The sequence below is a fragment of the Myodes glareolus genome, chromosome 13 (assembly GCF_982192425.1).
Source record: "Myodes glareolus chromosome 13, mMyoGla1.1, whole genome shotgun sequence".
Lineage (NCBI taxonomy): Eukaryota > Metazoa > Chordata > Mammalia > Rodentia > Cricetidae > Myodes > Myodes glareolus.
The window spans coordinates 27,266,980-27,293,104 of NC_142038.1; the positions used below are offsets into that span (position 1 = coordinate 27,266,980).

At 51.8% G+C, this 26,125-nt stretch overlaps 1 protein-coding gene across 4 annotated transcripts in view; it reads right to left on the reverse strand.

Annotated features, from left to right (window-relative positions):
- The window catches only part of Camk2a (calcium/calmodulin dependent protein kinase II alpha), a 62,652-nt gene that overhangs the window by 16,439 nt on the left and 20,088 nt on the right, over positions 1-26,125 (reverse strand). For 2 of the 4 annotated variants that reach the window (XM_087896030.1, XM_087896031.1), the window contains exons 3-15: positions 24,287-24,346; positions 19,641-19,695; positions 18,798-18,863; positions 18,620-18,692; positions 15,702-15,804; positions 14,080-14,163; positions 13,885-13,979; positions 13,029-13,151; positions 12,616-12,699; positions 11,197-11,239; positions 7,498-7,538; positions 1,608-1,640; positions 609-657 (exon numbers count right to left, since the gene is read on the reverse strand). In XM_087896030.1, coding sequence (XP_087752156.1) covers positions 609-657; positions 1,608-1,640; positions 7,498-7,538; positions 11,197-11,239; positions 12,616-12,699; positions 13,029-13,151; positions 13,885-13,979; positions 14,080-14,163; positions 15,702-15,804; positions 18,620-18,692; positions 18,798-18,863; positions 19,641-19,695; positions 24,287-24,346 — 909 coding nt within the window. The remainder of the gene's footprint in view (positions 1-608; positions 658-1,607; positions 1,641-7,497; positions 7,539-11,196; positions 11,240-12,615; positions 12,700-13,028; positions 13,152-13,884; positions 13,980-14,079; positions 14,164-15,701; positions 15,805-18,619; positions 18,693-18,797; positions 18,864-19,640; positions 19,696-24,286; positions 24,347-26,125) is intronic. The other 2 variants (XM_087896032.1, XM_087896033.1) reach the window with 1 other exon arrangement.

Here is a 26,125-nt window from a genome sequence, read left to right on the forward strand (position 1 = left end):
TTTCTTTTCTCAAGACTCCCGCTCACATGGAGCTCTTTGCTCCCTCTTTCATCTGGTAAGTTTTGCTATGAGCCCAGGTTTCAGCGTGCTGGTCCCAGCTCGAGCTTTTTCTGTTGGCTGCTCACGCACTGAGACTACGGATGCGCCACCCCAGCTGCCTGCTGATCTGGGGCGATCTGGGTCAATCTGGGTGCTTCTGAAAACAACAGGCCCGGAGCTGCAAAACCCCTGCCTCTTTAGTTTTGCTGGTCTTTGGTTTTCACTTCACGTGCTCCAGCTGACTAAACTTTCTGGATTTTTGTTCTCTGTCCCTTATTCTTATTGCTCTGTGTTTTTAAAATGAAGTCAGTTTTTTTAAAAAAAAAAAAAACTAAAATGATGTATTTCTAAAGGAAAATTTATGCCACCCCTGTGTATCTATGGCTTAAATGTTATTTTTTTTTTTTCTCTGACAGGTGGTGAGATAAATCCATAAGCTAAATACCCCCAGTGCTGGGCACTGTCTGGGGAAGCCACGCCCACTATGTATCCTGGTTATCGGAAGTCAAATCCAGGCTGTGGCAGTGGAACAACGGTGAGGGTCTGCTCAGCAGGCCAGGCCTCCCTACCTTTGGTGTCTTCATCCTCGATGGTGGTATTGGTGCTCTCGGAAGATTCCTGTCAAAGAGAAGAAGAGGGAAGCGGTGAGGAGGGCCTGGCGGCAGGAGGGGCTGGGGTTGGCGACCTGGCTGCCTGGATGCCTGGTGACTCGCTGGGCTCTGTGGCTTCCCAGGCTATGAGGTCCAGATACTTAATACAAACCCTGCCAGACCCTTCAGTGTGAGGGGACCCAGCTAAGCAGGTGGCTGAGGCAGGGCCCGTATGAAGCGGTAACCTGCAAGGAGATCCCTGGCCTCTCAGGAGGGCTGAGAGGGGCTTCCTGGGTCCTTTCTGCTCAGGGGGCAAAGACGGGGTACGGAAGAGCAGAGAGACACCATGGGAGCCACAGAATGGGGGAGGAATACACACACTGGCAGGAAAAAGAAGAAAGAGAGAGGCAGGCCCAGTGGGAGAGAGGGTGGGCTTTTCAGAGGGGAGAAAAACCGCGCAACTGAGACAGCCATGGAACCAGAAGAAGAGGGGCGTGGGCCACCGTGTCACCCCTGGCGCTCTTGACAGAGGCAGGGCTGTGGTTCTTCTGCTGGAGTGGCCTGCACAAGCTCAAGGAGCCTCCATGACGCCTGCTGCTTTGGCCAAACCAAGCCCCGCCCTAGCAGCAAACTGCACACACCAAGCCCTGAGAAGAGCCCTTGAGCAGAGGGGTGGGGGAAGCAAGAAGCCAAGGGCTGGACTTGGTTCAAATCCACCTTTGGACTGGAGAAAGGCCTTGGATCTGCTGTTGGCCTGCTGGTCTGGGCCATGGAATTGGAGGTGTCAACAGAAACACGCAAACAACACACACACACAACACACACATATTGTCACACAATGCACACATACCACGCATGCCCTGAGCACTCTCTCCCCGCCCCGGGTTCCTGTGCAGCCTGCAGGAGGGAGGCAGGAGCGAGGGAGCGAGGGTCTGAGGCCCAGCATTTACCGGTGTTTGGGAGACGGCGGACACTCACCATTAACTGAACGCTGGAACTGGACTTTCTTTTCTGGAAAAACAAGGAGAAGAGATGGGACAGGAAAAGACACCGCATGAAAACAGCAGGGAGGTTAGGAAGGAGGATGGCCTCAGGGCCGACTTCTGTGGTCCTTTCTGATCAGCAACATGTGGCCTGGCGAATTCTGGGTCCTCAAACATCTGTATCTGTCTCTACCAACCTAACATTCAAGTTCAAGGCCAAGTCTGCCTTCAACTAGGGCTGTCTACCATGCCTTGCTCTGACAGGGAAGTTAGTCTTGGCTCTTAGATGCTGACTGTCTGTTTATTTTAGGGGACAGTAGGGTGCTCAGAACCGGACATGAGCCCCAGACTCTCCATCTATTTCTATTTAAGTAGACCCTACTCCAGGCAACCTGCTACTGGGGAAATGTGCCTTGTTATTTCTGTCCCTTCTGAAACCCAAGGCCTTAAGCATACCAGCAAGTTCTCTGTTATTGAGCCCTATACAGAAGCAGGTCCCCTCTAAGGACTTTGATTAAGTCTTTGTGGGACTGGTCATGTCCACTTTCAAGAATATTCTCAGGTGACCCTGGGGGCACCTTTCTGTTCACAACTTCTCGCAATTGTGTTATTTGGCTCTTTTATGCTGATAGAGAAACTGAGGCATGACCGGAAGTCTGGATCCTGAGTCTAGTGGCTCTGCCGGTTGGCCTGATCTAACCTTTGTGGACTGTACCATCCATGTGTTAGCTCTGGGGTCCAGGAAGGGGGTGGGGACAATGTGGGCTGCTTCTCCTTCACCCAGTTCTCATAGCCAGGCCTCTGAAGACTTGCTCATAGAGTCATACAGGTCCTGAGTGACACTTACATCCAGAGGAGAAGGATGGGGACCCTGAGAGGGCTCTCTCAGAAGTCAAAGGCTATGCTAGGGGAAACACAGGTGCTGGGCGGGGGCAAGGCTGCTTCTGTCCAGGACCCCAAACAGACTCCTTTTAAAGGCTCATGCTACCTTAGATACCTCCCTTCTGAGAGTTAGGAGCCCGTTGCTTGAGACCCCCAAGAAGAAAGTAAAGGAGAGATTTAAGACATTTCTAGGGTCATCCTGATCTACAATAAGCATTAGATATGCCTTGAGAGACTCAGGCTAGATTTGGGGCTTCCTGCCTTTATAGTCCAGTAGGCATCTGTATGCTAGGGCCTAAATGTGTGCCTTTTAACCAGAGCCTCCTTGCTGGACATTTCTATCTCATGTATTCACAAGGCATGAATGCCTACCTTCCTAGGTGGCTGGGGAGTGTGGCTTCATCATAAAACACTGCAGCTGCTGCTCCTCTGCTCTGCTCTCCTCTGCTCTGTTCTCCTCTGCTCTGCTCTCCTCTTCTCTCCTCTCCTCTCCTCTCCTCTGCTCTGCTCTCTTCTCCTCTCCTCTGCTCTGCTCTCTTCTCCTCTGCTCTGCTCTCCTCTCCTCTCCTCTGCTCTCCTCTCCTCTGCTCTCCTCTTCTCTCCTCTGCTCTCCTCTCCTCTGCTCTCCTCTCCTCTCCTCTGCTCTCCTCTCCTCTGCTCTCCTCTCTTCTGCTCTGCTCTCCTCTTCTCTGCTCTGCTCTCCTCTCTACTGCTCTCCTTTCCTCTCCTCTGCTCTCCTCTACTCTTCTCTGCTCTCCTCTGCTCTCTTCTCCTCTGCTCCCCTCTCCTCCGCTCTCCTCTCCTCTGCTCTCCTCTCCTTTGCTCCCCTCTCTTCTTCTCTGCTCTCCTCTCCTCTGCTCTGCTCTCCTCTCCTCTGCTCTGCTCTCCTCTCCTCTCCTCTGCTCTGCTCTCCTCTCCTCTGCTCTGCTCTCCTCTCCTCTGCTCTGCTCTCCTCTCCTCTGCTCTCCTCTCCTATGCTCTCCTCTGCTCTCCTCTTCTCTTCTCTGCTCTCCTCTCCTCTGCTCTGCTCTCCTCTCCTCTGCTCTGCTCTCCTCTCTACTGCTCTCCTTTCCTCTCCTCTGCTCTCCTCTCCTCTGCTCTGCTCTCCTCTCCTCTGCTCTGCTCTGCTCTCCTCTCCTCTGCTCTCCTCTCCTCTCCTCTGCTCCCCTCTCCTCTGCTCCCCTCTCCTCTCCTCTCCTCTATGCTGGCCTCCCTCCATGGCTGCAGCTTGGTCAAACTGTGTGGGGAAGGGGGACAGGCCCATACAGCTCAGTTGTCAGCAGAAACCCGAGGAGACCCACATGGGCCAGAAGGTTCCAGGTGGAACATGAAGAAGAAACACAGAGCAGAGACTGCATCAGATTCGGACGTACAGTGACAGGATGGGACATGGGGAAGAGGTCAACAACAGCACGGATGGGACACCAACAGGGCAGTGAGTGCAGTGAGGGGTGGGAGCAGTGGGCGCCTCCTACGGAAACCGAGGCCGAAAGGAGGCCAGGGCTGGACACTGCTCCTTGAGGACAGAGACTCTGTCTCCTAGAATGACAAATGAGGGTGACCGTCATCCTGCTTGACCAGCACTTGCGAGTTGCATGGAAAAGGGGCTCTGTTGGCAAAGATAGAATTGCCTCTCTTGGAACCACAAATGGAAGCTGGTTCCAAGGTCAGCAAGGGTTCCAGAACAGCAATCTAGTCAGTCTCAGCCCTGAAGAGATTGTAAAGGCTCAAGAAGTTCCTGTCACTCGGGCCGAGCAGCCCTTCCCTCGGTGACAGAACAGGCCACATAGCCTCTCCATTAAGTTCCACGTGGAACCGTTCGTCTCTCAGCACACAACGGTAGAAAAAGCGCAGATTCCCCTCCCCCTCAAGCTGCGTGTGTGTCTATGTGATGCAAATCCCAGGGGTCTCTCTGGTGAGGCCATCTCACCAAGCTTTGGCCTCACCAACCTTTGGCCATCTCAACAGCTCTCTACTCTCCTGGTAGAGATGGCAGAACCAGGACCAAACCCTGAGAAGAGGGAGCAGCAAGGCACGCATTCAGCTCCATGACTTTTTGACTTGAGGATTTGAGAGAAGGTAACTGTCACTTCCCCAAGCCCCGCTGCCCTCCGCTCTCCATGGAGGAGCAGGGCACCCCCAGCCGTTCCCCTAGTTACAAGCCAGACCCAAATTACTCCACCCTCTTTCATTTCTGAGAAAGGAAGGAGGTTGAGCTATAAAGAGGTGATTGGGCCAGGGACATTTGAGTTTCTCTTTATCCACATCCAGGCCACCCTAAGAAGTCACTTAGGGTGTGTCTTACCCTGAAGGAAGCAGGGACTTTTTGGCCAGTTGTGCTCGCTGGAAAGCACCCTGGTGGCAAGCAGAGCATCATGCTGTAATGGTGTGGGAGAATTATCTGTATTCTGTCAATCATATTTTAATAAAACGCTGATTGGCCAGGCAGGCAGTATAGGCAGGAAAGCCAGACAGGAAGTAGAGGTGGAGCAAAGAGACTGGGAGTATTCTGGCAAGCAGGAAGCTCCCTCTGCATTCCTGCCTAGACCACCGGAGAGGAAAGATGTAACCTGCCCAGCTGAGAAAGGTACTGAGCTGTGTGGCTAACGTAGATAAGGATAATGGGGTAACATAAGTTATAAGAGCTAATAAGTAGCCTGACCTAATGGGCCAATCAGCTTATAATCTTATGGAGTCCTGTGTGTGAATTTTCTTGGGAGTTGCCGGCTGTGGGGTACTGGGCGGGATGGAAACCCCAACAAGCCGGCCCCTCATGTTACACTGTAAGTTCTTAGCCTTGGCCAGTCCTACCCTCTGCCTCTGTCCAAGAACAGCTGGATCTGGAGATTCAGTCCTGACCCTGGCCCAACACGAGCCTCTCCTGACCCCAAACCCAGTGGCTCTTCAGTAATCTGCCAGGGCCAATCCAAGACCCAGGCAGACCAGGGCGCCTCAACTCAGCATCTATACATTGTGGGTGGAGAGGGTCCCCGGCGCTTTAGGCCTGCAGCCCCATGTAATACATCCCTCTAGTACCCACCCCAGGTTGGGAGCAAAAGTTGGCTCAAGAACACTCAGGCGGCAGGCCAGAGCCAACCGCAACATGTGTGCTAATTCTATGACAAGCGTGTGTTAACTTTTCGTCTGAGATTCCCAAGTGTTTTCTTGAGCATACTTTGTTTTCAAGAGAAAATGAAGTCTGGCACACAAAACAGGGAAGGTATTCCTGTTTCGATGGCTCCTTGTGCACATGAGCATTGCTCACGCTCTGAACGTGTGTTAGCCCAGCTGGTCCTCACAGCCAGCCAAGGGGGAGGGAGGAAAGGAAGCACAGTCCCAGGACTTGAACCAGCCAAGCCCCAGCAGTCAGTAACCCACTCTATTCTTTGACCCACCGTGATAACTTTGGCATGAAGTTGTTGAGACTGCAGGGATCCCAGGACCTCAAAAACTGGGTCTCCCCGTTTCTAGTCCTCCTCAACTCCACCTGCTGCCAGAGGAACCTCCCCAGAATATTCGGGTCCAAAGAATTCATTTTGAAAAGCATTGTTTTTTTTTTTCTAATAACCAAGTAACTATATATAGTCGTGTGTTTCCTAATGACAGGGGTATATCCTGAGAAGTGTGCCATGAGAAATTATGTCACTATGCAGGCAGCCTACAGTGACCTTAGGGCATATGGTATCTCTAGGCTCCAAATCCACACAGCACGTTACTGTACCAAATCCAGTACGCATCTGTAATACATGGCAAGTACCGTGCACCTAAGCCAATCTAGGCATGTCTAAGTACGGCAAGGGCCTAGCATGGCAGTGCACACCTGTAATTCCAGCCCTCTGGAGGCTAGGCCAAAAAGATGGAGTGCTTGAGTCTGGCTCGGGCTGGATGGGTGAGATCCTACCTCAAAAAAAGGAAAGGGAAGGAAAGAGTTGGGGAAGAGTAAGGTAAAATAGGCAATAGGAACTTCATGGCTCCTCTGTGGTCTGTGAGGAACACCAGTGCATATAAAGTCTGTCACTGACCAAGCATCATTCCACAGAATGTGGCCACAGCCCTCAAACACACAAGATGAGAAGGGAGAATAGTTAGATTTGGGAGAAAGGTTGCTCTTTGGTATATTTGCAGAGCTGAAATCTTAGAAATTATCACCAAGTCCGCGTACCACCTGAGGCACCTAAGAGAACCTCGGGTGGAAAAAGGTGACAGGCAAAGGGGAAGCCCAATTCTGGCAGGACACCCAGCCGAGTCTCCCCCATGCAGACCCAGGCAGTCCATAGCCATTCTAATTGAAGCGGTGCAGCCGCCAGCACACGCTGAATGGCCTGGGTGGCCATTCAGGACCTCACACCATCTAATGTCCTGGGTAAGTGGGTGCAGAGTTCAGAATAAGGCAGTCTCCAGAGATGAGACCCCGTGAGGCAATCAGATAGCAGAGGTGGGGGGCTGCAGAGAGCAGAGGGGCTAGGCCCCCGATAGCAGAGCGAGAAACGAGAAGAAACAGGAAAGAGGGGCCAGCTAGGTACAGAGAGAGTAGGTTGGGCACCAGGAGTGGGCACAGGGGACAGGCATGGGTGGAGACGAGGGTCTTTCTGGATCCCAAAGCGTGAAGAAATAGCTGCCCATTCTCCACGGGTTACAGGCTACGCTAATGAACGCAGTTCAGAGCCCAACCAGTCCCTCACACTTGGGCAGGATGAGGTCACCTTAGTGACCATGTCTGTCCCTTTTGGACCCTCTTGTCACAGTTTCCCAGTGCCGTAGAGCCCCAGAAGCCTCCTCAAGATCTGCTCCCTTCACTGAGCTCCACACAACCCAGACCACCTGCCATCCCCAGTCTGCTCCCAGCAAACTCGATAAGAGGCAGGCACCAGAGCACAAACTAGGTGATCTGGGGAGAGCGTGGCCCTGGATCTGACATGTCACCATTAGTGAAGCCAGAACTTGCCCAAGGCCTGACAGCAGGTCTCTGCTAGAGACAGGCCTGCAGGCTCCCGGGGACTTACCTTCACACCATCGTTCTTCTTGTTTCCTCCGCTCTTCCCTCCTGTGGAGGAGAGAAAGTAGAGCGTTAGTAACACCAAGCACGGCACCAGGGCCCACAGGGTGAGGAAGAGCAGCATTTGCGTGCAGCAGAGCGGCCGGCCGAGAGTAGAGTAGCCGAGGGTAGAGTAGCCGAGGGAGGGTCGGCTGTCTGGGAGCAGAGACACCGACGAGAGACTTCCTCCTCCTTCCACCTTCCACTCTCTCTTCCACGGGCCAACAGAGTGGGCCTCTGATCCCCAGTTCTCAGCGATCTCGGGGATAGCCCTGTGACTTTGGGGCTTGGAGAGGTGTCCAGTGCGTCTCGGGACTGTCGGGCTGCTGTTTGAGCCTGGGGATTCCCTCTGGATCCCTGTCACCAGGGCTGTTGGTGGCCAACTCAGAGAGGCCTGCGGCCTGATTCAGGGCTGGAAGCTCCCTGCTTTGGCCCCCACCTGCCCTGGCCCTCTCTAATTTTAGTCCCATGCTGCTGCTGAGGTCATGTGTCAGCCCTGCCTACTCACTCTGGACAGCTGCAGACTGCATTTTGCTGGTGACAAGAAGCAGACGTCCCCTGCTGGGGCCCACCCCTGTCAGAATGTTCATTCTCTGCCTTTCTTCTCAGCAGCAGAGGCCTAAGTTCAACCTCTGGAATCCCACTCTCGGGCTGGCTGAGTCCTGGTGGTAGGTAAAAGTCCAGCCATGCTCTCTCCCCTTCCCCCCCCCCCCCATTTTCTGACTGCAGTCCTGGCAGTGGGTATGAGCCAGAAGGTAACATGAATGCCCAGTCTTGCCCTGACTGGTATTCGGTCACTTCAGACCTTTCAAAAATGCCTTAAACGACACACATTTTTGTGAAGTGCTTAGCACAGCATGCAGGATATATATAGTTGGCCCTCTATGACATTTATGACTAGTCCTTCTCCAGGGAGCCCCAAGAGGGTGATCTAGGAGTGGGGGTGAGGGCGTTGAGGGTACAGGACAGATGCCCCAGGGACTCTGAGGGATGAACTCACAGATACCCCAGCTCTCAGTCCCTCCATAACTCCCCCTGTGACCTCTCGAAACTCCCAAGGGGTAGAGGTCGTTTCTGTGTGGCAACCCTGAAAGGACTGGCGTCTGTCTCCCCAGGCTGTGCAAGTGGGACCAGAATGCACAGCAGAGAACGGTGTTCATCATGGAGACGCTGCACTCCAGCCCAGTGTTGGACAGGTTTATGTCCAATGTAGCCAGACCTTGATTTTCTTTTCTTTTCAGAATAGACCCAGACTGGCCTTTATTAACTGTGTGACCTTCATGCCTCCATCTCCTGAACCTTGGATTACAGCCGTGTGCCACCACACACATGTGATGCTGATTTTTTGTTTGTTTTTTGTTTTATTTTTCCAGACAAGGGTTCTCTGTGTGGTCCTGGCTATTCTGGAACTCGTTCTGTAGACCAGGCTGCCCTTGATTATTATTTGGTGCTGGAGAAGAACTCAGGGCTTCAGTCTGGCCGTGGTAGCACATGCCTTTCATCCCAGCACTCGGGAGACAGAGACCAGTGGATCTCTATGCATTCAAGGCCAGCCTGGTCTACACAGAGAAACTATGTTTTGGAAAAACAAAACTAACCAACCAACCAAACAAACAAACAAGAACTCAAAGCTTCAGGCATGGTAGGTAAATACTTTACAGTCTAAGCTATATCCCCAGGTTTCAATTTTTTTGAAAGATCACAGAAATCTCTCTCTCTCTCACATCTCTTGATTTTGTGTGTGTGTGTGTGTGTGTGTGTGTGTGTGTGTGTGTGTGAAAAAGTTGATGTGTATCTGTCTGTGTGCACATGAGGATGCTAGACGCTAATGTTGGATACCTCCTTTGATCATGTTCTTCCTTTTGTTGTTGTTGTTGTTGTTGTTGTTGACCGAGTCTCATATCATAGCTCTGGCTAGAACTTGCTATGTAGACCAGACCAGGCTGACCTAAAACTCACCGAGATCCACCTGCTTCTCTGCCTCCTGAGTGCTAGGATTAAAAAGGGGAACCTGTTTTAACCACCAGTTCCTCTTGTGTTTTGAGACAGTCGGCCAGCTAACCTCGTCTCTGCCAGTGCTGGGATTTCAGGCAGGTACGGACATATTTAGCTTTCCCATGGGCGCTGGGGATCTGAACTCGGCTCCTCATGATTTTCCAGCAAGCTTCATCCATGGAGCCACCTCCCCAGCGCCCTTTGATTCTTTGATTCTTAATGATTAGTCATATATTTCCCCAAACTTCTTTCTTTTCTTTCCTCTTTCTCTCTCCTCTTCCTTTTTGTATTGGAAACCAAAGTCAGGTCCAAGATTTCCTCTTCTTCTTCAAAATTTTATTTAACTATTTGTGTGTGTGTTTGTGTGAATTTACATGTACCACATGTGTACAGGACCCCATGAATGCCAGAAGAGAGCATTAGAGTCCCCTACAACTGGAGTTACAGGCAGTTGTGGGCTTCTGTGTAGGTTCTGGGAGCCAAGCCTGGGTCCTGTACAAGAGCAGTAAATGCTCCTACCTGCTGAGCCATGTCTCCAGCATTCCTCTGCCACCCTCAAACAAAACAAAACAAAATAAAACAAAACCCACTTCTCTTACACAGCCCTGGCTTACCAAGCCATGGGCCCCTGTTCTTGAACTTGAGACTGCTATTCTTCAGGGTGCTATCGTTGTAAAATAGCAAAATAAAACAACCCCTGTCTGTGCAGCTCAGCTTCCGGTGTTCAGTGAGAGAAACTGCCAGGTCCCTGAGTGAGGAAAGTTTGGCATGAACGAAGCTCACTTCTAAAGCTGGGTCTTCTTCTCTTAGGTTATCACATAGGCAAACCCTCCTAGGGGACCTAGGCCTGCACCCTACTCAGAAGTGACCCCTGGCTGCAGTTGGCCTGTCTGTGTGTGCAGCTGTCTGTGCTGGCCCAGCCTCGGTGCCAGGGCCCCTCCAGTGAGCTCTGCCACTTCCACTGTCTATGTCTGAGTCAGCACCCAGGACTCCCTAGGGAGAGGCCTGAGTGGTGCTGGCCCGCCCCTGACCCGTGTGCCAAGAGGAGTCGTTAAGCTCTAACAATAATCCCTTTTCCTCCTGTTTGGAGCTACATGCCCAGGACTTAGCCACTCCCTGCCTGGGAGTCTCCTGCCCTGGGTTGCTGGTAATCCAGCTTGGATAAGAGCATCTGCCCTGAGTTGGTCAGACCTATGCTGAAGACAGGGTCAGCCTCTCTTGAGTTCTGAGACCCGGTAGGAGACAGAGCACACTTAAATTTTTGTCACCCCATCTGGGAATAAAAGGGAATGAGTGTCACCCCACTGCCGTGTTGTGAACAACTTGAGCTGAAGCTGAGTGCCTGTTGGCATATGGCTCTAACATCAGCGTCTCCTAAGGTCTGACTCCTTCCTGCTGGACCAGACCGCAATAACTATCTGCTCCTCTAGTGGCCCGGCCTGAGATCCCCAGTGCTGCTGTGGGCTGGAAAACCAGACTGAACTTCTAACCAGGCCTCCGTTTGCTGACTTTTAACCTCTTCTTTCCTTTCTCTGTGCCGATTGTGATGGGTTAACAAAGCCTGGACCGTGGTATCTTCTGCAGTCTCTGGGGACACCCGGCTACCCAACAGTGTCATGGCATCCGGCAGGCCAGTGCAGGATGTACCGGGGACTCTAGCCCCACCACCTACCGGAGAAGTTCCTGGTGGCCAGCATAGTGGTGAGGATGGCTCCCTGCAACAGATAAGATGGGCCCGAGAAGAGGCACAGGTGAGGGGAGGAACATGGGCAGGAACAGAAGTTACACGGGGGAAGAACAGGCAGTGTGCCCTTCCGAGACAAACCAAAGCCCCTGCCCCTCCATGTGACCCCACCCCACCCTCCAGCCCAGGGCCCATCTGCTCTCCATGGAGGAGCAGCTTTGGCAGGCACGGTTCTTGAGACAGGAGCAGACATTAATAGGTCCCACGGTCCAGACAAAACTAACAGACACGAGAACACTCAAACAGGGGCTCCTAAAGACTCCAGAAGTTTCTTGTCTGGGTTGAGAAAGGCAGACAATGCTTGTGCTGCTAGGCTTGGAGAATCTGGCTCTAGAATCAGTTCATCCCCCTCACAGCCCCTGGATCATAGCCAGGAGGATATCAACTTGGAGAAGCCCTTTCTGTTGGTGAGGGGCTGGAAACCAGGGCCCGACTGGTCCTCGTGGTGTCTCATTAAGACCTGACACAGACCATCTCCGAATCCAACAGCCCCTCAGGTTAAGAATCCCTGATTCCCACACTTGGGAAGCTTCCTTCTCCGGGGACGGTTGCCAGTGGGGCGGGAGTGACTCAGTTTCCCCGACATCGTGCCGGTCATCACACCATGGGCTTCCATTCCAGGACTGGGAGCAGTAGGTAAGGGAGTTGCCAGTGAGTCAAGGCCTGCACATCCGCGCTCTCTGTCCCCGTCAGACACACTGACAGCTAGCTGTCCCAGAGAAGCCTTCCTAGCCTACTGAGTACAAGAGCTCAGCTGAGAGAAGGCTCAGCTCAGGACCCACTTTGATTCTACAGTGACTTTCACAGGCCCCCAACCTATCTCTAATGGACTCATCCATTCTTCCTCCATACTGGGGTTTCCCTCTCTCTCACACACAAGTGTGGTATCATGCCTGGTCACATGTTGCCCCCCCCCACAAAACAACCTCTCTTAAACCATCTGTTGTCCCCTAGAGAGTAGTGCTACCACTTGCAGATGCTCCAACTGGAATATCTTCCCCTAGCCACTCTACACCTATTTGTCCCCAAGAGTCAACTCAAAGGCCCCTGCCTCCAGGAAGGCCTCCTGAACTCCTCCCCAGAATCCTTCAGACCGGGGAATGCCGCTGCCCTGCTATGTTTCCCACCCCGTCAGGCACAGTACTCACCCTCACCATGCCCCAGCAGTGTCCTGCCTGTCTGTCCTCTCAACCAGAGTGTAGACAGGGTGGGATGGGGTCAGATTTGCTGCTCACTCCCCCAAACCCTGGTGACCAGCATGCAAGAGTGTCCAGCAAGCACACGTGAAACTGGTGAAGGAAAGAAGTAGTGAGTTCAGGATGCCACAGATAGGGACCGACTGGTTACCTTCAGTTTCCTTCGGGCATTGAACTTCTTCAGGCAGTCCACGGTCTCCTGTCTGTGCATGCAGGAGGCCACAGTGGAGCGGTGCTGGAGAAAGGGTAAGAATCGTGTGAGGGCAGACCAGCCCGACGGCATTTGAGCAGAAATGACAACGTCTTAAGGAGGATCATCCTTCATTCTGCCACATGGTGTGGGATGTTAGGATCCTGGTACCAGTCGGCCAATGCCAGTGACAGCCCCCAGAATGATGCCAACCAACCCAGAGTATCTCTCCTTTCTATATTGTCCCTGAGACCCACAGTGAGCCAGAGATCCTTGGATAAGACCCCCTCCTTCCCACACTGGAGCTGTGGGGGTGAAGGAGAAGACCCTGAGGGACCGTGCCTCCTGAGTGGGCTGGGCTGAAGAAGGCTCACCGAGATCCAGGGGTGCTTGAGAGCCTCAGCAGCTGTGATGCGTTTGGATGGGTTGATGGTCAGCATCTTATTGATGAGATCCTTGGCTTCAGGGGTGACGGTGTCCCATTCTGGCGATGGGAACTGGAAGGGGCAGAGGGGCCAGGTTTGCCTATCCTGCCCCAGGCCACCCCTGCGATCCTCCAGCCCCTGACTGGCAGGGGAACAGGCAGGGGTTCTCATGCCCAACCTCTCAGGCATCCACAAGGTACTTAGAAACTCGGGTGCCAGACGCAGACGGCTACACCCTGGTCCCAGTCACTAAGCCTCTTCGTCCTCAACCTCTCTCTGTGTGTATACTGAAGGGTAATAGATTATGACTATGTCATAGATTGGGGGATTGGTTCCATGTGATAATACATGTAAAATATTCAGAAGAATGAGACAGAAGTGCTCAGTTATTTTAATATATGAAAAAAAAGGCATATCTCAGAGTCAGGTATGGTGGGACACATGTCTATCTCAGCACTTGGGAAGTGGGGACAGGAGACTCAGGAGGCCTTGGCTACATAGTGACTCTCAGACCACCCTGGTCTCATGAGACATTATCTTTTTAAAATTAATTAATTATAAATAAATATGCTTGGGGCCTGTTCCTTGCCTCTACCGCCTAGTGCTCCATAGAATAAATTCCATTACTTTTAGACCCCATGTGCTTTTAGTTACCATGTGGTCATAGTCTGGCTCTGCTGGTCAGTCTTGGGGCCACCCACCCTGCAGTGGTGAGAGTAGTGGTGTGTCCCCAGGTCTCTGGCCTCCTAGGCCACTGGTTCTCACCAGAAGGGGAGCATCAGCGGGAGACGGGGGCAACACTCACATCATAGGCGCCAGCCTTGATCTGCTGGTACAGGCGGTGCTGGTCCTCATCCCAGAATGGGGGGTACCCAACCAGCAAGATGTACAGGATGACCCCTGGGGAGAGGAGCAGGAAAGGAGGGTGAGACAGGAGAGTGAGGGGAAGTGGAGAGGGAACTCTGGGTCCGGTGACAATCAGGCCTTTGGATGGACTCACCGCAGGCCCACAGGTCCACGGGCTTCCCGTACGGGTCCTTCCGCAGCACTTCTGGGGAGAGGTATCCAGGTGTCCCTGCGAACCCTGCTCCCCAGACACACAGACAGGCAGACACACACACAGAGGTTGGCACGTGAGTAGCCTGGAGCAAGACCCTGCAGGAGAGGGACGAGGATAGCCCTGGAGCTGGAGAACACAGCCCCGCCCCAAAGCTGGGGTCGTACTGTGCAAACCCAGGGGTCTTGGTAAGCTGATGAGGCCTGTACTCCAGTCTGGACCAGGCAGGTATATACCACACCTGCCTTCTACTTGCCATCCAGAGCCTCAGTAGACAACAATAATCAATCACAGAGCTCCGTTTTCTATGGGTCCCAACCTTCCCTGTAGCATTACCTACCACTTGCTGATGACCTTTAAGAGCTGATCCATTGCCCATACCCCACACCCTGCTCAAGGGCTGCTCATGAGATGGAAATTTGGTCCTAACTCTGACTAAGCGCTGTGTATATGTGCATATGTGTATGTGTGTGCTGCGTATATGTGTAAGCGTGTGTATAGTGTATGGTGTGTGTATGTGTGTGCATGTGTGTGTGCTGTGTGTATGTGATCATGTATGTTTGAGTACGTGTGTTGTGCATGTGTGTGTGCTGTATGTGCTTGTATGTTGTATGTGTGTGATGTGTATATACATGTGTATTTATTTTCTAGGCTTTAGTTTCCTAGTCTGTCAGATAAAGGATTAGATGATCTTACCTTTAATACTTCTCAATATTGAGAAGACTGTTGGAATAATGAACACCGAGATATCTTAACTAGATATCTTAACTAGTCACCTCAGGAGTAGTTACTAGTTGCTGCAGATGTGTGCTAAGCATTGGGCTGGTCACTTCACATGCCTGCTATTAGTTACCGTCTTGGAATCCCTGAGGGACATGCTACTATCCTCTTCTAAGAGATGAAGAAAACAAGACTTGATTAAAACCACACCCTTGTAAGCAGCAGAGTCAGGATTTGAACCCAGAACTCTGGCTCTTATTTGTTTTTGTTTTGTTTTAAGGCAGGGTCTCACATATGTAGCCCAGGCTAGCCTTGAACTCCTGTTGTTCTGCTTCTAGTTCCAGGGGCTGGGATTAGAGGCCATTGCCGTCACACCCAGTTTAAGCATTCTGGGTCCTAACCACTGGTCACTATTGCTAAGAAGTACCCCGAAGGAGGAAACGTGCCCCATTATTTTCAGTCCTGAGGCATGCTGGATTATCTGCACTCAAGTACCAGGGTTCTGTGTCTATCCAGTTCTGACCTTTCCCAAGCTGCTTAGCTTGTCCATTCTCTGTGACACCCAGCATCCAGGGTCGGGGGAACCCTACAGAGTTCCCGCCAATCTTGAAGTGCATGCCCTCACAAACGAGACGTACCACTGGCTAGTGATGGCTCTTTACCTAAACCTAATCCCGAGGGAAAGAAGTAGGCACTGCCCACTAGCCCAGAGGCTGACTAAGGGCAACCCTAGACAGCCAAATAGCCATCTCTAGGCCATCTCGTCCTGAACAGAGGGTTCCCAGGAGCACACATGTTGCCCAGAATAGGCCCCTCCCTTCCCCTCCACTCCACACCCCACTCACCAAACCATGCCTGCTGCTCCCCCTCAACCTCTATGGCCAGGCCGAAGTCTGCCAGCTTCACGGCAGCACCCTTGAGCTTCGAGGCCAGCAACAGGTTCTCAGGCTTCCCGGGACCAGAAAGGGAGAGAGGGAAGGAGGGACCAAGAGATAGTCAGTAGGTTCAGAACCTCACCCACAGCCTGGGCACACAGAAATGTGGCCGAATGGTTCAGGGTCTCATCCCCGCCCGCACCTCCAGATCCAGGATCCTGAGCTCCTGTGCCCAAGTATGGAACTATGGCAAGACCCTCAGCAAGGATTCTTTCTCCCACAGCCTCCCCAGGGTTGAGAGCTGGGGCTGGGGAGAGCTGAGATGGACCAGGGTGACACAGCCCAACCTCCTGAAGAAAGCAACTGCATCTTTTAGTACCAGCTCAGTGCTGTGGTCCACTACGAACCTCTCACCAGTGGCCCCAGGGACCTCAGGACAGGTATTAGTCCTTGCTTCCCACGGTGACCGCTTCCACCCCTCTAAACAGTCCCCTAGTCCCCAGCTCAGGGCCTTTGTGCTCCCTGTGCTCCCTACATGGTTTGCTCTTCTCCCAAATACCTGTCCTGTTCTCAGACTCCTGTCAGCCCTCCAAAGGGCTCTCTCTAGTCCGTGCTAGCTCCTTACGTGCATGGTATCACATCCATAAGATGGAGACAGTGCAGCCCTGAAGGAGTACGTGACTTGTTATAGCTGTCAAATGATGGGTGTCATGGCAAAGGCTGACCCCATCTTACAGACAACGGGGCTTGGACGTGGGACCATGGTTGACAAGGGGGATGCCCACAGCTGACCTCTGGGGCATCAAGGCTGCTGCCTCTGACCTAGGTGCCCAAATTTTTCCACTTCTTGTGTCTTGCTACCACCTTGAGACTCTGGACAAAGGGGAGCTGAGACTATGGAGTTCCACACTTTGTCTCAGCTTCTAATTCACAGCGCTGCCAGGGCTGTGATGGAACCCGGCCAAATGATTTCCCTGCTCTGATGGTTGGCTTCCTTTCAGAGAAAAGGGACAGATGCCTGCCTTGTAGCGCGGTGTCTAGGTGTGTAAACAGCGGTGCTTCGGGTTCTGCTTGCTGAGCGTGCCAGGCCCTGGTGCTCAAACTTCCTGATGGGGGAGGGGCTAGCATGGCACAAAGAAATAAGACCCTTCCACCTGGTTTGGTGAGGCCTCCTTTGTCCGCAGGGGCTGTGTTCCCAACATGTCCTGTGTCTCAGTAGTGTTCTGCCCTGATTTGATGAATGTACCACTAATTAGTGATTCCGGAGTGGCCTAAATCTGGGCCGCTTCTCAGCTCTCCGGCTTCCTCTTCCCCAGCATAGTCTGTTACCATAACGAGAACAGACCCTTGGGGAAAGCCCCCCTTCCCTCAATCTGAGACCTTGTTCCTGGGCCTACATTGTTGTCACCAAGATAGAGGGAACTCACCTGGAGCACAGGTAAGACCTCAAGGAGGGCCTAAGAGAGTAAGATAAAGGTAGGGAACCTTTTCAGAGCACTGTGCCCTGAGCAAGGGTGGGGACTGGCTGACCAGGAAGGTTATTCAGGCTCCAAAGGGCCTGGAGTCAATCCTGGTGGGAATGGCGGTTGCAGCTCTGGGAAGCCTGAGGCTTCCTCAATAACTCTGGGGCTCCCAAGTCCTTTTGTATTCCAAACTGGGGATGCAGGCAGTGTCCACAGTGAGTGTTCCTGCCAGAGCTACCCCAGAGGATGTCCGCAAAGTTGCTGATGACCAAGATTCCTGGACACCTGGCATGCTTGTCCCAGAGTGGCTACTGCAGAAGCTGAATTGGATTAAATAGCTTTCTAGACCTACACTGTAGGGTCTGGGGGGAAGGAGTCACAGGCGCTGGGCTGAAAGCAAGCCAGGGATCTTTGTCCTTGCTCAGACTCCACTGAAATGCAGACCCTTGACAAACCCCCTGGACTCTCTCAGTTTGTTTCCTCTTTTATAAAATGAGGGTTCTGTGAGTTACTGACTGCTGATGCCATAGGCTGACGAAGGAGATCCATGAGGTCCATACTTATTGGGTAAGGTCACACAGCCCACGACAAGGCTAGACATGATGATGCTAGACTTCTTAATGCTATCCCTTTCCTTCAGGTGGGCAAAAGGGGGCATAGAGGGTCTCCAAGCCCTGTTTTCTTCTCCTCTGCCTGAAAGAGACCCAGGAGCAAGAGTAACAGGATGCCTGTATTCCAGGGATGTGGTGATTTCATTTGACACCCTCATCAATGGGCAGAGGTTGCCATGACAACCTCTCTGTAGGGGAGCTGAGTGAGTCACCTGCAAGATAGTCCAGCCAATGAGTTAGAAAGATGGCTCAATAGTTAAGAACACGGGCTGCTTGCTCTTCCAGAGGACCAGGGTTTGAGTCCTAGTGCCCACATGGAGTTTCAAAACTGTCTGGGGTCCGATGCCCTCTGCTGGTCTCCACAGTCCCCAGGCAAGCATGGGGTGCTCATAGGCACACACACATGTGATGCACATACATACATGCAGGCAAAACACTCAAACACATAAAGAAAGAAACTTAAAAAAAAAAAAAAGCCCAGTAGTTACAAGGCAGGAGGCTGAGTTCTGCTCCCTTTCCAACCTCAGTCTGATGCACTTCACCTGCCTGGTACAAACAGCGTGGGGCCTAGGCCTAGTAATCCTACCTCCCTGAACTCAGTTTCCTGACCTGATAGCCTTGACAGCTGGGAAAACAATCACCCACCTCAAGGTGGAGAAATTCAAGGAATTCCGGGGAATACAGAGCAGAGGACCTGGCCAAGTTACTGAGTTCCCTCCGCAGGCCCCAGTTGGAAGGGATTTGGGTGGTGCTCTTTATGGGGGCAGGATGGGAGTGCAGAGCCAAGGGGCTGGGCCTCTCCAGGGTTACTCACCTTCAAGTCTCGGTGCACCACTCCCATCTGGTGACAATGCAGAACAGCCTCCAGGATCTGCTGGATACAGTGACTGGAGAGAAAGGGGAGGGGTCAGGCCCCCTGGGAAGTTGGCTGCAGGCAAGGGCACCCTCACCCTCCCTCCAGGGGCCTCTGCTAGGCTGCACCTGATACTCACCTGGCATCGGCCTCGCTGTAATACTCCCGGGCCACGATGTCTTCAAACAGCTCCCCACCAGTGACCCTGGGGAGACAGGCATGGAGTCACCCTTCCACTGATACTCCAGGTGCCACCTGGCCAGGAGGAACCTTCTGGAAATCATCTGAGAAGGGCAGGGCCAGGGACCTTAGAATCCCAGCCCTCGAAGGAAAAACTGGATCACGAATGTCCCTGCTGCCACCCCGTTCCTGTTTCCTGACACAGCCAGCTTCCCTGATGCCTCTTCCTCTTCACACTGGGTCCAGACCTCTGGGGACAATAGCTCAAAAGCTATATGGGTCTATTAGGCTTCTGGAAGCCCACGGTCCATTTGGCTTTGCTTAGCTTATTTTTTCACTTTTAAATTATTTTTGTGTTTTTTTTTTTAAATCATGTGGAAGCTATGGAGATTTCTCATGCGCTCCTGTCCCCAACATGCCCGCCCCCCAACACCTCTGTTTTACAGACCAGGCCAGCATCCTCACCGATTGTCATTGCCCACCCAAGAACAACTGACACCTGTCATTTTGTTCCTGCTTTGACAAACCAGATTTCAAAATGGAACTTGATATCACTACCATGAGCGGCAAGGCAGCATCACTGGCCACAAATAGAGAAGCAAAAATAAACTGATGATGCTGGTCGAATGTGTCTGGTGTTTTAAGCAGAAAGACCAGCTTGCACAGCTTGGGCAGTGGCTGGCGACATTTAGGGGACCTCAAAAGCATTCGGACTGAGTCCTCAGGCCGAGTCCATAAGGGTCGCCCCTGCCTAGACACCCTTCTCCCATGGCACGTCGAGGTGTGTGTGGAAAAGACTCACAGATCGAAGATAAGGTAGTGATGTCCCTCCTCGGAGATGCTGTCATGGAGCCGGACTGTGGATAGGGCCAAAGCGACTGGTTACACGGGGTTCACTGCTCTCCACCCCTCTGTCCCTATCGGATTCCTGAAACCACCACCTCCACCCTCAGTCCCTGAGCACAGACTTTGACAAAAGCAAGGGGAATGGGCTGACCACACCAAGACCCCCCCAACATTACTGAGAGGGGGCTAGGCGTAAAGACTGAAGACCTCTGTGTGTCAGCTTGGTCCCTCTCCCTGTTCCAGCCCTCACATCCATTGCAGGGCAAACCAGAGAGATACAAGAGCTGGCGGTGCCGGTCTCTGCCACAAACTGGCTGTGTGATGGTACCTGGGCAAGTTACTATGCCTCTCTGAACCTCTTTTTTTCTTATTTAGACTGTGCTAGGTCATTACAGGATTCCCATGAGGTGCACAGCCATGCCCACTCAGTGCTGGCCCTGGACTGACATCCCTGCTCTGCAGTCTAAGACCATAGTGTTCCCCGGGGCTGGAGGGAGAGAGACAGCAGTCAGTTCCTGCACTCTGAGGGCTGCAGATTTGCCATCTCTTCACACCTCATTGACTGGGAACAGAGAGGCAAAGCTCCCAGGAGCCCAGAGCTCCCCAAATTGCTCAGCTTTTAAGAGAAGGGCCTGCAGCCTAGGACTGGTTCTGAAAGCTGTGTCCTGTTAGCCAAGGACCAGTTCTCACAAGCCTAGGGTGCCCATCCTTCTCTGTGTCATAGGCAGTCGGGGTGGGGGTGCTGGCTGAGACAATTGGGATTCTACTACACAATAGAAGCCACACAGCTGTTGGAATGATTCGGAAGTTCACCCGCTGGTTTGGAATCTTCTCCACATTATGTCGTTTGGTGAAAAGGCAAAATGTAAAACTGGCGTTCTTTCTTTTTTTTAAAATTTTTTCCTTTTTTAAATTTTTTTATTTTATTGATTTTTATTGAGCTCTACATTTTTCTCTGCTCTCCTCCCTGCCTCTCCCTTCCCCTCTAACCCTCTCCCAAGGTCCCCATGCTCCCAATTTACTCAGGAGATCTTGTCTTTTTCGACTTCCCATGTAGATTAGATCTCTTTTAGGGTCCTTATTATTGTCTAGGTTCCCTGGGATTGTGATTTGTAGGCTGGTTTTCTTTGCTTTGTGTTTAAAAGCCACTTGGGAGTGAGTACATGTGATAATCATCTTTCTGGGTCTGAGTTACCTCACTCAAAATGATGTTTTCTAGTTCCATCCATTTGTGTGGCGTTCTTTCTACAAAGCTGTCTGAGCTCAGGTCTGACACAAGTCTGTCGGGGAAGATGACGAAGTAGACAACAGGGCTGTAAGCTCCCTTCTCACTGGAAGCCATGGCTAGCATCCCTGGGTGTGTGACAACGGCCTTGAGTACAGCTCAGTATGGAGCCCTTGAGTGGTTCATGACCTTCAGACTCATATATAAATTAGGTGGACTGGGAGGCAGTTCCTGAATGGATGTCCCAGGGGACGGGAGATGGCCACCAGAGATAGAAGATGATGGGGCGGGGGTTACACAATCTTAAATGAAAATGGTAAGAGCTTTTCCCTTTTTATAGCACTGGGGATTAAACGGAGCAAGGGGATGCTACTCCTGAGCAGCATCCCCATACCTTGTCTGTGGCTGTTGTTACTGTTTGTTGTTTGATTTTAGAGAGGGTCTCCTTGCATAGCTCAAATTCACAATCCTCCTGCCTCCTAAATGCTGGATTACAAGCATGTCATGTGCCTGGAATGTTAAGCCAAATGTGAAGTATATATTCTCTTTTAGAGTTTTATTTTTGTTTCTCTCTCTCTCTCTCTCTCTCTCTCTCTCTCTCTCTCTCTCTCTGTGTGTGTGTGTGTGTGTGTTTGTGTGTTTGTGTGTGTGTGTGTATGTGCATGTGTGTATGTGCACATGAGTGCAGGTGCCAGCAGAAGCCAAAATGTCTCAGGTCCCCTGAAACTGGAGTTTCAGGTAGTTGTGAGTCACCTGATGAAAGTGTTGGGAACCCAAGTCAGTTCCTTTGCAGCAGCAGTTAAGGGCTCTTAATTGCTGAGCCATCTCGCCAGTGAAAGCATTCTCAGATGCCAGTAAGCTGTAAAGGCTTTGGGTATGAAGTGTCTCCCAAGACTCGTGCTAAAGGCTTGATCGCCAGAGAACAGTGCTATGGGGAGTGATTGGATCATGGGGATACTAACCTCCACTCATTTGATGGATGTTTCCATTGAGGAGATCATAGCTGAATGGGCTATCAGCAGGTAGAACATGGTTCATGAATATCTTCCCATCCCAAACTATTCACTGAACTCTCAGGTTGCGAATAGCCCCTCAAGGTTTCCCATACTCTGGCATGGGCATGGACTTCTGGGGTCTGTCTATCATAAGTGGTGACGGTACCACTCTCATTCAGGCAGAAATGGAGAGGTAAAAGGTCTGCGGACACGGCTGGATCAGCCTGTACTTAGAGCTCCACTCCCACGCCCTTGGACAGGGCAGTGGGCACAAGCAGATAACAGCCCATCCGCCTTGCCTGGACTTGCCAAGCAGAATAAGATCTTGTGAGATTTCTCCAGGCACGATGCCCTCTGGGCTCCTGCACCGTATTTATACCATGTTAGGTTTCTCTGGCAAGATGGCATCAGCTTGGGATGAGTTATTGGGCAAGATGGGGGCCTTTCCAGCTTCTTCAGCAGTAGCCCATGGCTTCAGTTCCTCTGAGATTCTTCTGGCATCATGCTCGACTCTGCTCCCCACAAACAGCCATGTTTACTCAAGTGCATTCCCGCCCTCATTTCTCCTGACAGCCACAATGCCTAGAAGAGGTCTGAACACATGGTAGAGCCTCCAGCGAACCTGACATTGTGTGAGCGAGGGGTAAGCAGCTCCATGGAGACTGGGCTCGTGCACCTCAGCATGTCAGGGTATCTCCCTGTACCAACGGTGCAGAGCAAGGGCTGTGTGGGGTCACAGGTAAAACTTGTCTCCTGGGGAGATCGTGCTGCAAAATGGACAGACTGGGGCTCAGGGTAGCTGAGCAGTGTAAAGCACATTCACTCTGGCATTGCACTATGCTCTATTGAATTACCACACCTAGCAAGGCAGGGATAATGCTGAATTTCCAGAAAAATCTGAATTTCAGAATGGTAAGGCAATGTGTCTAGGGTCGGTTACACAGTAACAAAGCAGTGTTTGAGCCACAAATTGTTACCCCACGGCCCATGTACTCCCATTACAGCCGGGAGTGGGAGGGAGAGAGACATAGACAGGAGCACTGAGTTCAGACAGATCAGCTGCATGCGCAAACCCATCTGAATACATGTGTGTGTGTGAGCATCACATACACGTACCACACATGCACAGAAATACCACACATACACACACACACACACAGAGAAATATCTAGATACATGTGTGTGTGCACATCACACACACAGATACCACATACGGACACCATACATGCACAGAGATACCACACATAGACACACACACACACAAAGACATATAAATAACACATATATGCACATCACACACACAGAGAGAAACCTCATATAGACATCACACACACACAGACAGAACATCACATACATGCAGACACCACACACAGACACACATATAGAGACACACCACAGAGACACACATATAGAAACAAACACAAAGAGAGATGACACACGTGCACAAAGAGAGACACATACAGAAATTTGCACACATAGACACCACACACAGAGATACAGACACACATACAGAGACAAAGACACATGCACAAACATACACAGATAATACACACACACACACACACACACACACACACACACGTATGTCACTCTCCTCCTCCCAACTTGACAGCCTCCTTGAGGACATGGGGTGTCTGTCAGAGCTCAGCAGTGAGGGGTGGAGGACCCAGGTAAGCAGAGCAGGGTCCAGCTAGGGCCCTCCTCTGTCCAGCTGTGGCCTTTGGCCTCTTCTCTGCTTCTGGCTGCTGTGCAGGGGATGGGAGGGGCCTCTGCTTGAAATAGCAGATGGAGCCGTCTCCCTGGGGAGAGTTAACCCTTCCTGCTCTGTGCGGGAGCCTGCTCCTCCTCCTTGGGAGAAGGCAGAGCTGTAAGAACTGGAGCTCCCTCGGAGAACTCAGAGGCAGCTCACCTGGAAACAAGCCCCGGGAACCAGCAACTTAGCTTCCCTTCTGAGAGCCCATCTCAGGCCCATCAAAGCAGAAGCTGCCATGACACAGGACCCCCAGGTGACAAGACAAGGCCATGCACCAGTGACAGGGGCAGGACTCAGAAGCTGGACAGGGCCACAGATCCAGGCTAATACTGCACGTGGTGGGTCGGGGCGTGGGCCTTGCTGGTCAAGGCCAAGCTTCCCCCTGGCCTATTTTCATCTTTCTTTTTCAGCTTCAAGAGCTTTCCTGAGACAGCTTTTCCGAAGGAGGCTGCTGGCAGCGTGGGAGGGAGGAAGGGTCCTTTTTCTTCACCTTCCCCCAAAGCAAGCTGGTCCTGAACAAGACACCCCCTTTCGCATCTTCCTACACAGCCTCCATCCCCAGAGAAAAAAGTGGCTGCTCCCCACTGCCCCACACTGTACCAGGGCCCCCTCACACTCCCAGAGCTCACCAATATTGGGGTGCTTCAACAAGCGGCAGATGCGGGCCTCACGCTCCAGCTTCTGGTGATCTGAAATACAGATTCTCACATGAATCCCAGAAATATTAGACTCCTACCCTGCTTCTACCGTCCTTTCCTCTGAAAGGGTGGCCCCGGGCACTGGAAAATGTGCACTACATACCAGGGCTCCTGAGTTCCCAGAAAGGGCAAGAAGGTGGTGGGGACCTAGATGAGTCCCTCTCCCACTCCAGGCCTCAGTATTCAGGGCTTTTCAAGGACAGCCTTCTCCAACCTGTTCTTGTATGATGGGACCAACCACCCTGAGGTCTGGAGTCCAGGTACAACTCTCTGTAGCTCCCCTAGGCCTGCCCTCAAATCCTAGCTCCAGGCAGATGCACACAGAATTTGCCTTCCTGGCTCCCCTTTGTGAACCACCAGTTCCCTGAGCAGGCAAACCATATCACCAGCCATGACTCGATCCTACTGCTCCTTGATGCCATTGGTTTCTAGAAGCCTACTCTGACTTTAAGCCTGTAGGGACCCCCCTCTAGGCTCCAGAGAGCCAGGCAATATCTTTAAGTCTCATAGAACCTACATCCTTGGGCAGGGTCTCTGTTGTACCACCTGTATCTGCTTGAATGCCTGGTACATGCTAGTTATTCAAGAAATCACAAATGGATGGATGCATGGATGAACAGATGAATGGATTGACAGACAGATGGATGCATGCATGCATGAACGAATGGACAGACAGACGATGGATGGATGGATGAGGCAAGCTTCCTAAGGTAATTTTTTTTCAGAAGAGCTGTACCCCACAAGTCCCCTCCATTTTACAGGACACTGGAACCTGGGACAGGCATCTCCAAAGACTTACAGGGTAGAATTTGCTGTGTCCCTCCCCTGGGGCTGGCCCAGAGCTGCACACCTACTTGCCAGGACCTCTGTCCAAAGCTGCCTGTCCCCTAGCCACCTGCAAGAGCTTGTATAAACTCAACAGCCTGTGTGGTTTCAGCCTCAGGCTGCTGGGAACAATCATAGCTACCACCTGGTCTGTGCCTGCCATGGTGGTCTGTGGCACCGCCATCCCATTTCACAGATAAGGACATGTGGCCCAAGCCAGGGGCAGTCTTGGGGCTGCCGTGGCCATTGTGCATTCTTCAGTTCCCTTCGTGCTGTCCGTTCACAATTCAGTAGTTAATGCTTGAGTTAATGAAACAGAACATTTAAAGAGAAATCGCTAGCAAATGTGGAATGGAGGTTGAGCATGCTTTGTCCAAAATGCTTAGAAACAGGGACCAAAAGTGTTTGAGATTTGGGGTTTTTGGGATATCTGCATATACAAAATGAGTTGTATTGGAAAAGGGACTGTAGTCTAAGCACAGAGTGCATGTATGTGAGATATGCATGCATCCTCAGGGTAATTTGACTTCAGTACATGTACTGCCAAAGTCAGCACCTAAAGGTAACTTTATATGACATTTTCATGGTGTTGTGCATAAAACCCAGTTTTTCCTGGTGTGGAATGTTCCACTTTCCGTATTACATCCATCCTCAAAGTTTGCATTTTCTAATTGGAGACTCTGAACCTGTATTTACAGGGGGGAGCATTTGCACACCTTTCAAGCAATCCTTAGGGGATACTGTCACTGTTCTGACTTCACAGAGGAAGGAGGAGCTAAGGACCCAGCTCAGGCAGTGTGTTTGGAGCTGTACTTTAAACCCTATGTAGTAGTGTTCTCCGTAACCTGACTCAGGACCGTCCCTTTGGCTTGCCTGTGCCCCAGTGAGGAGGTTGGAAGACATAGAAGAACACTTAAGCTACAGTCCAAGTCTGACCCAGGACTA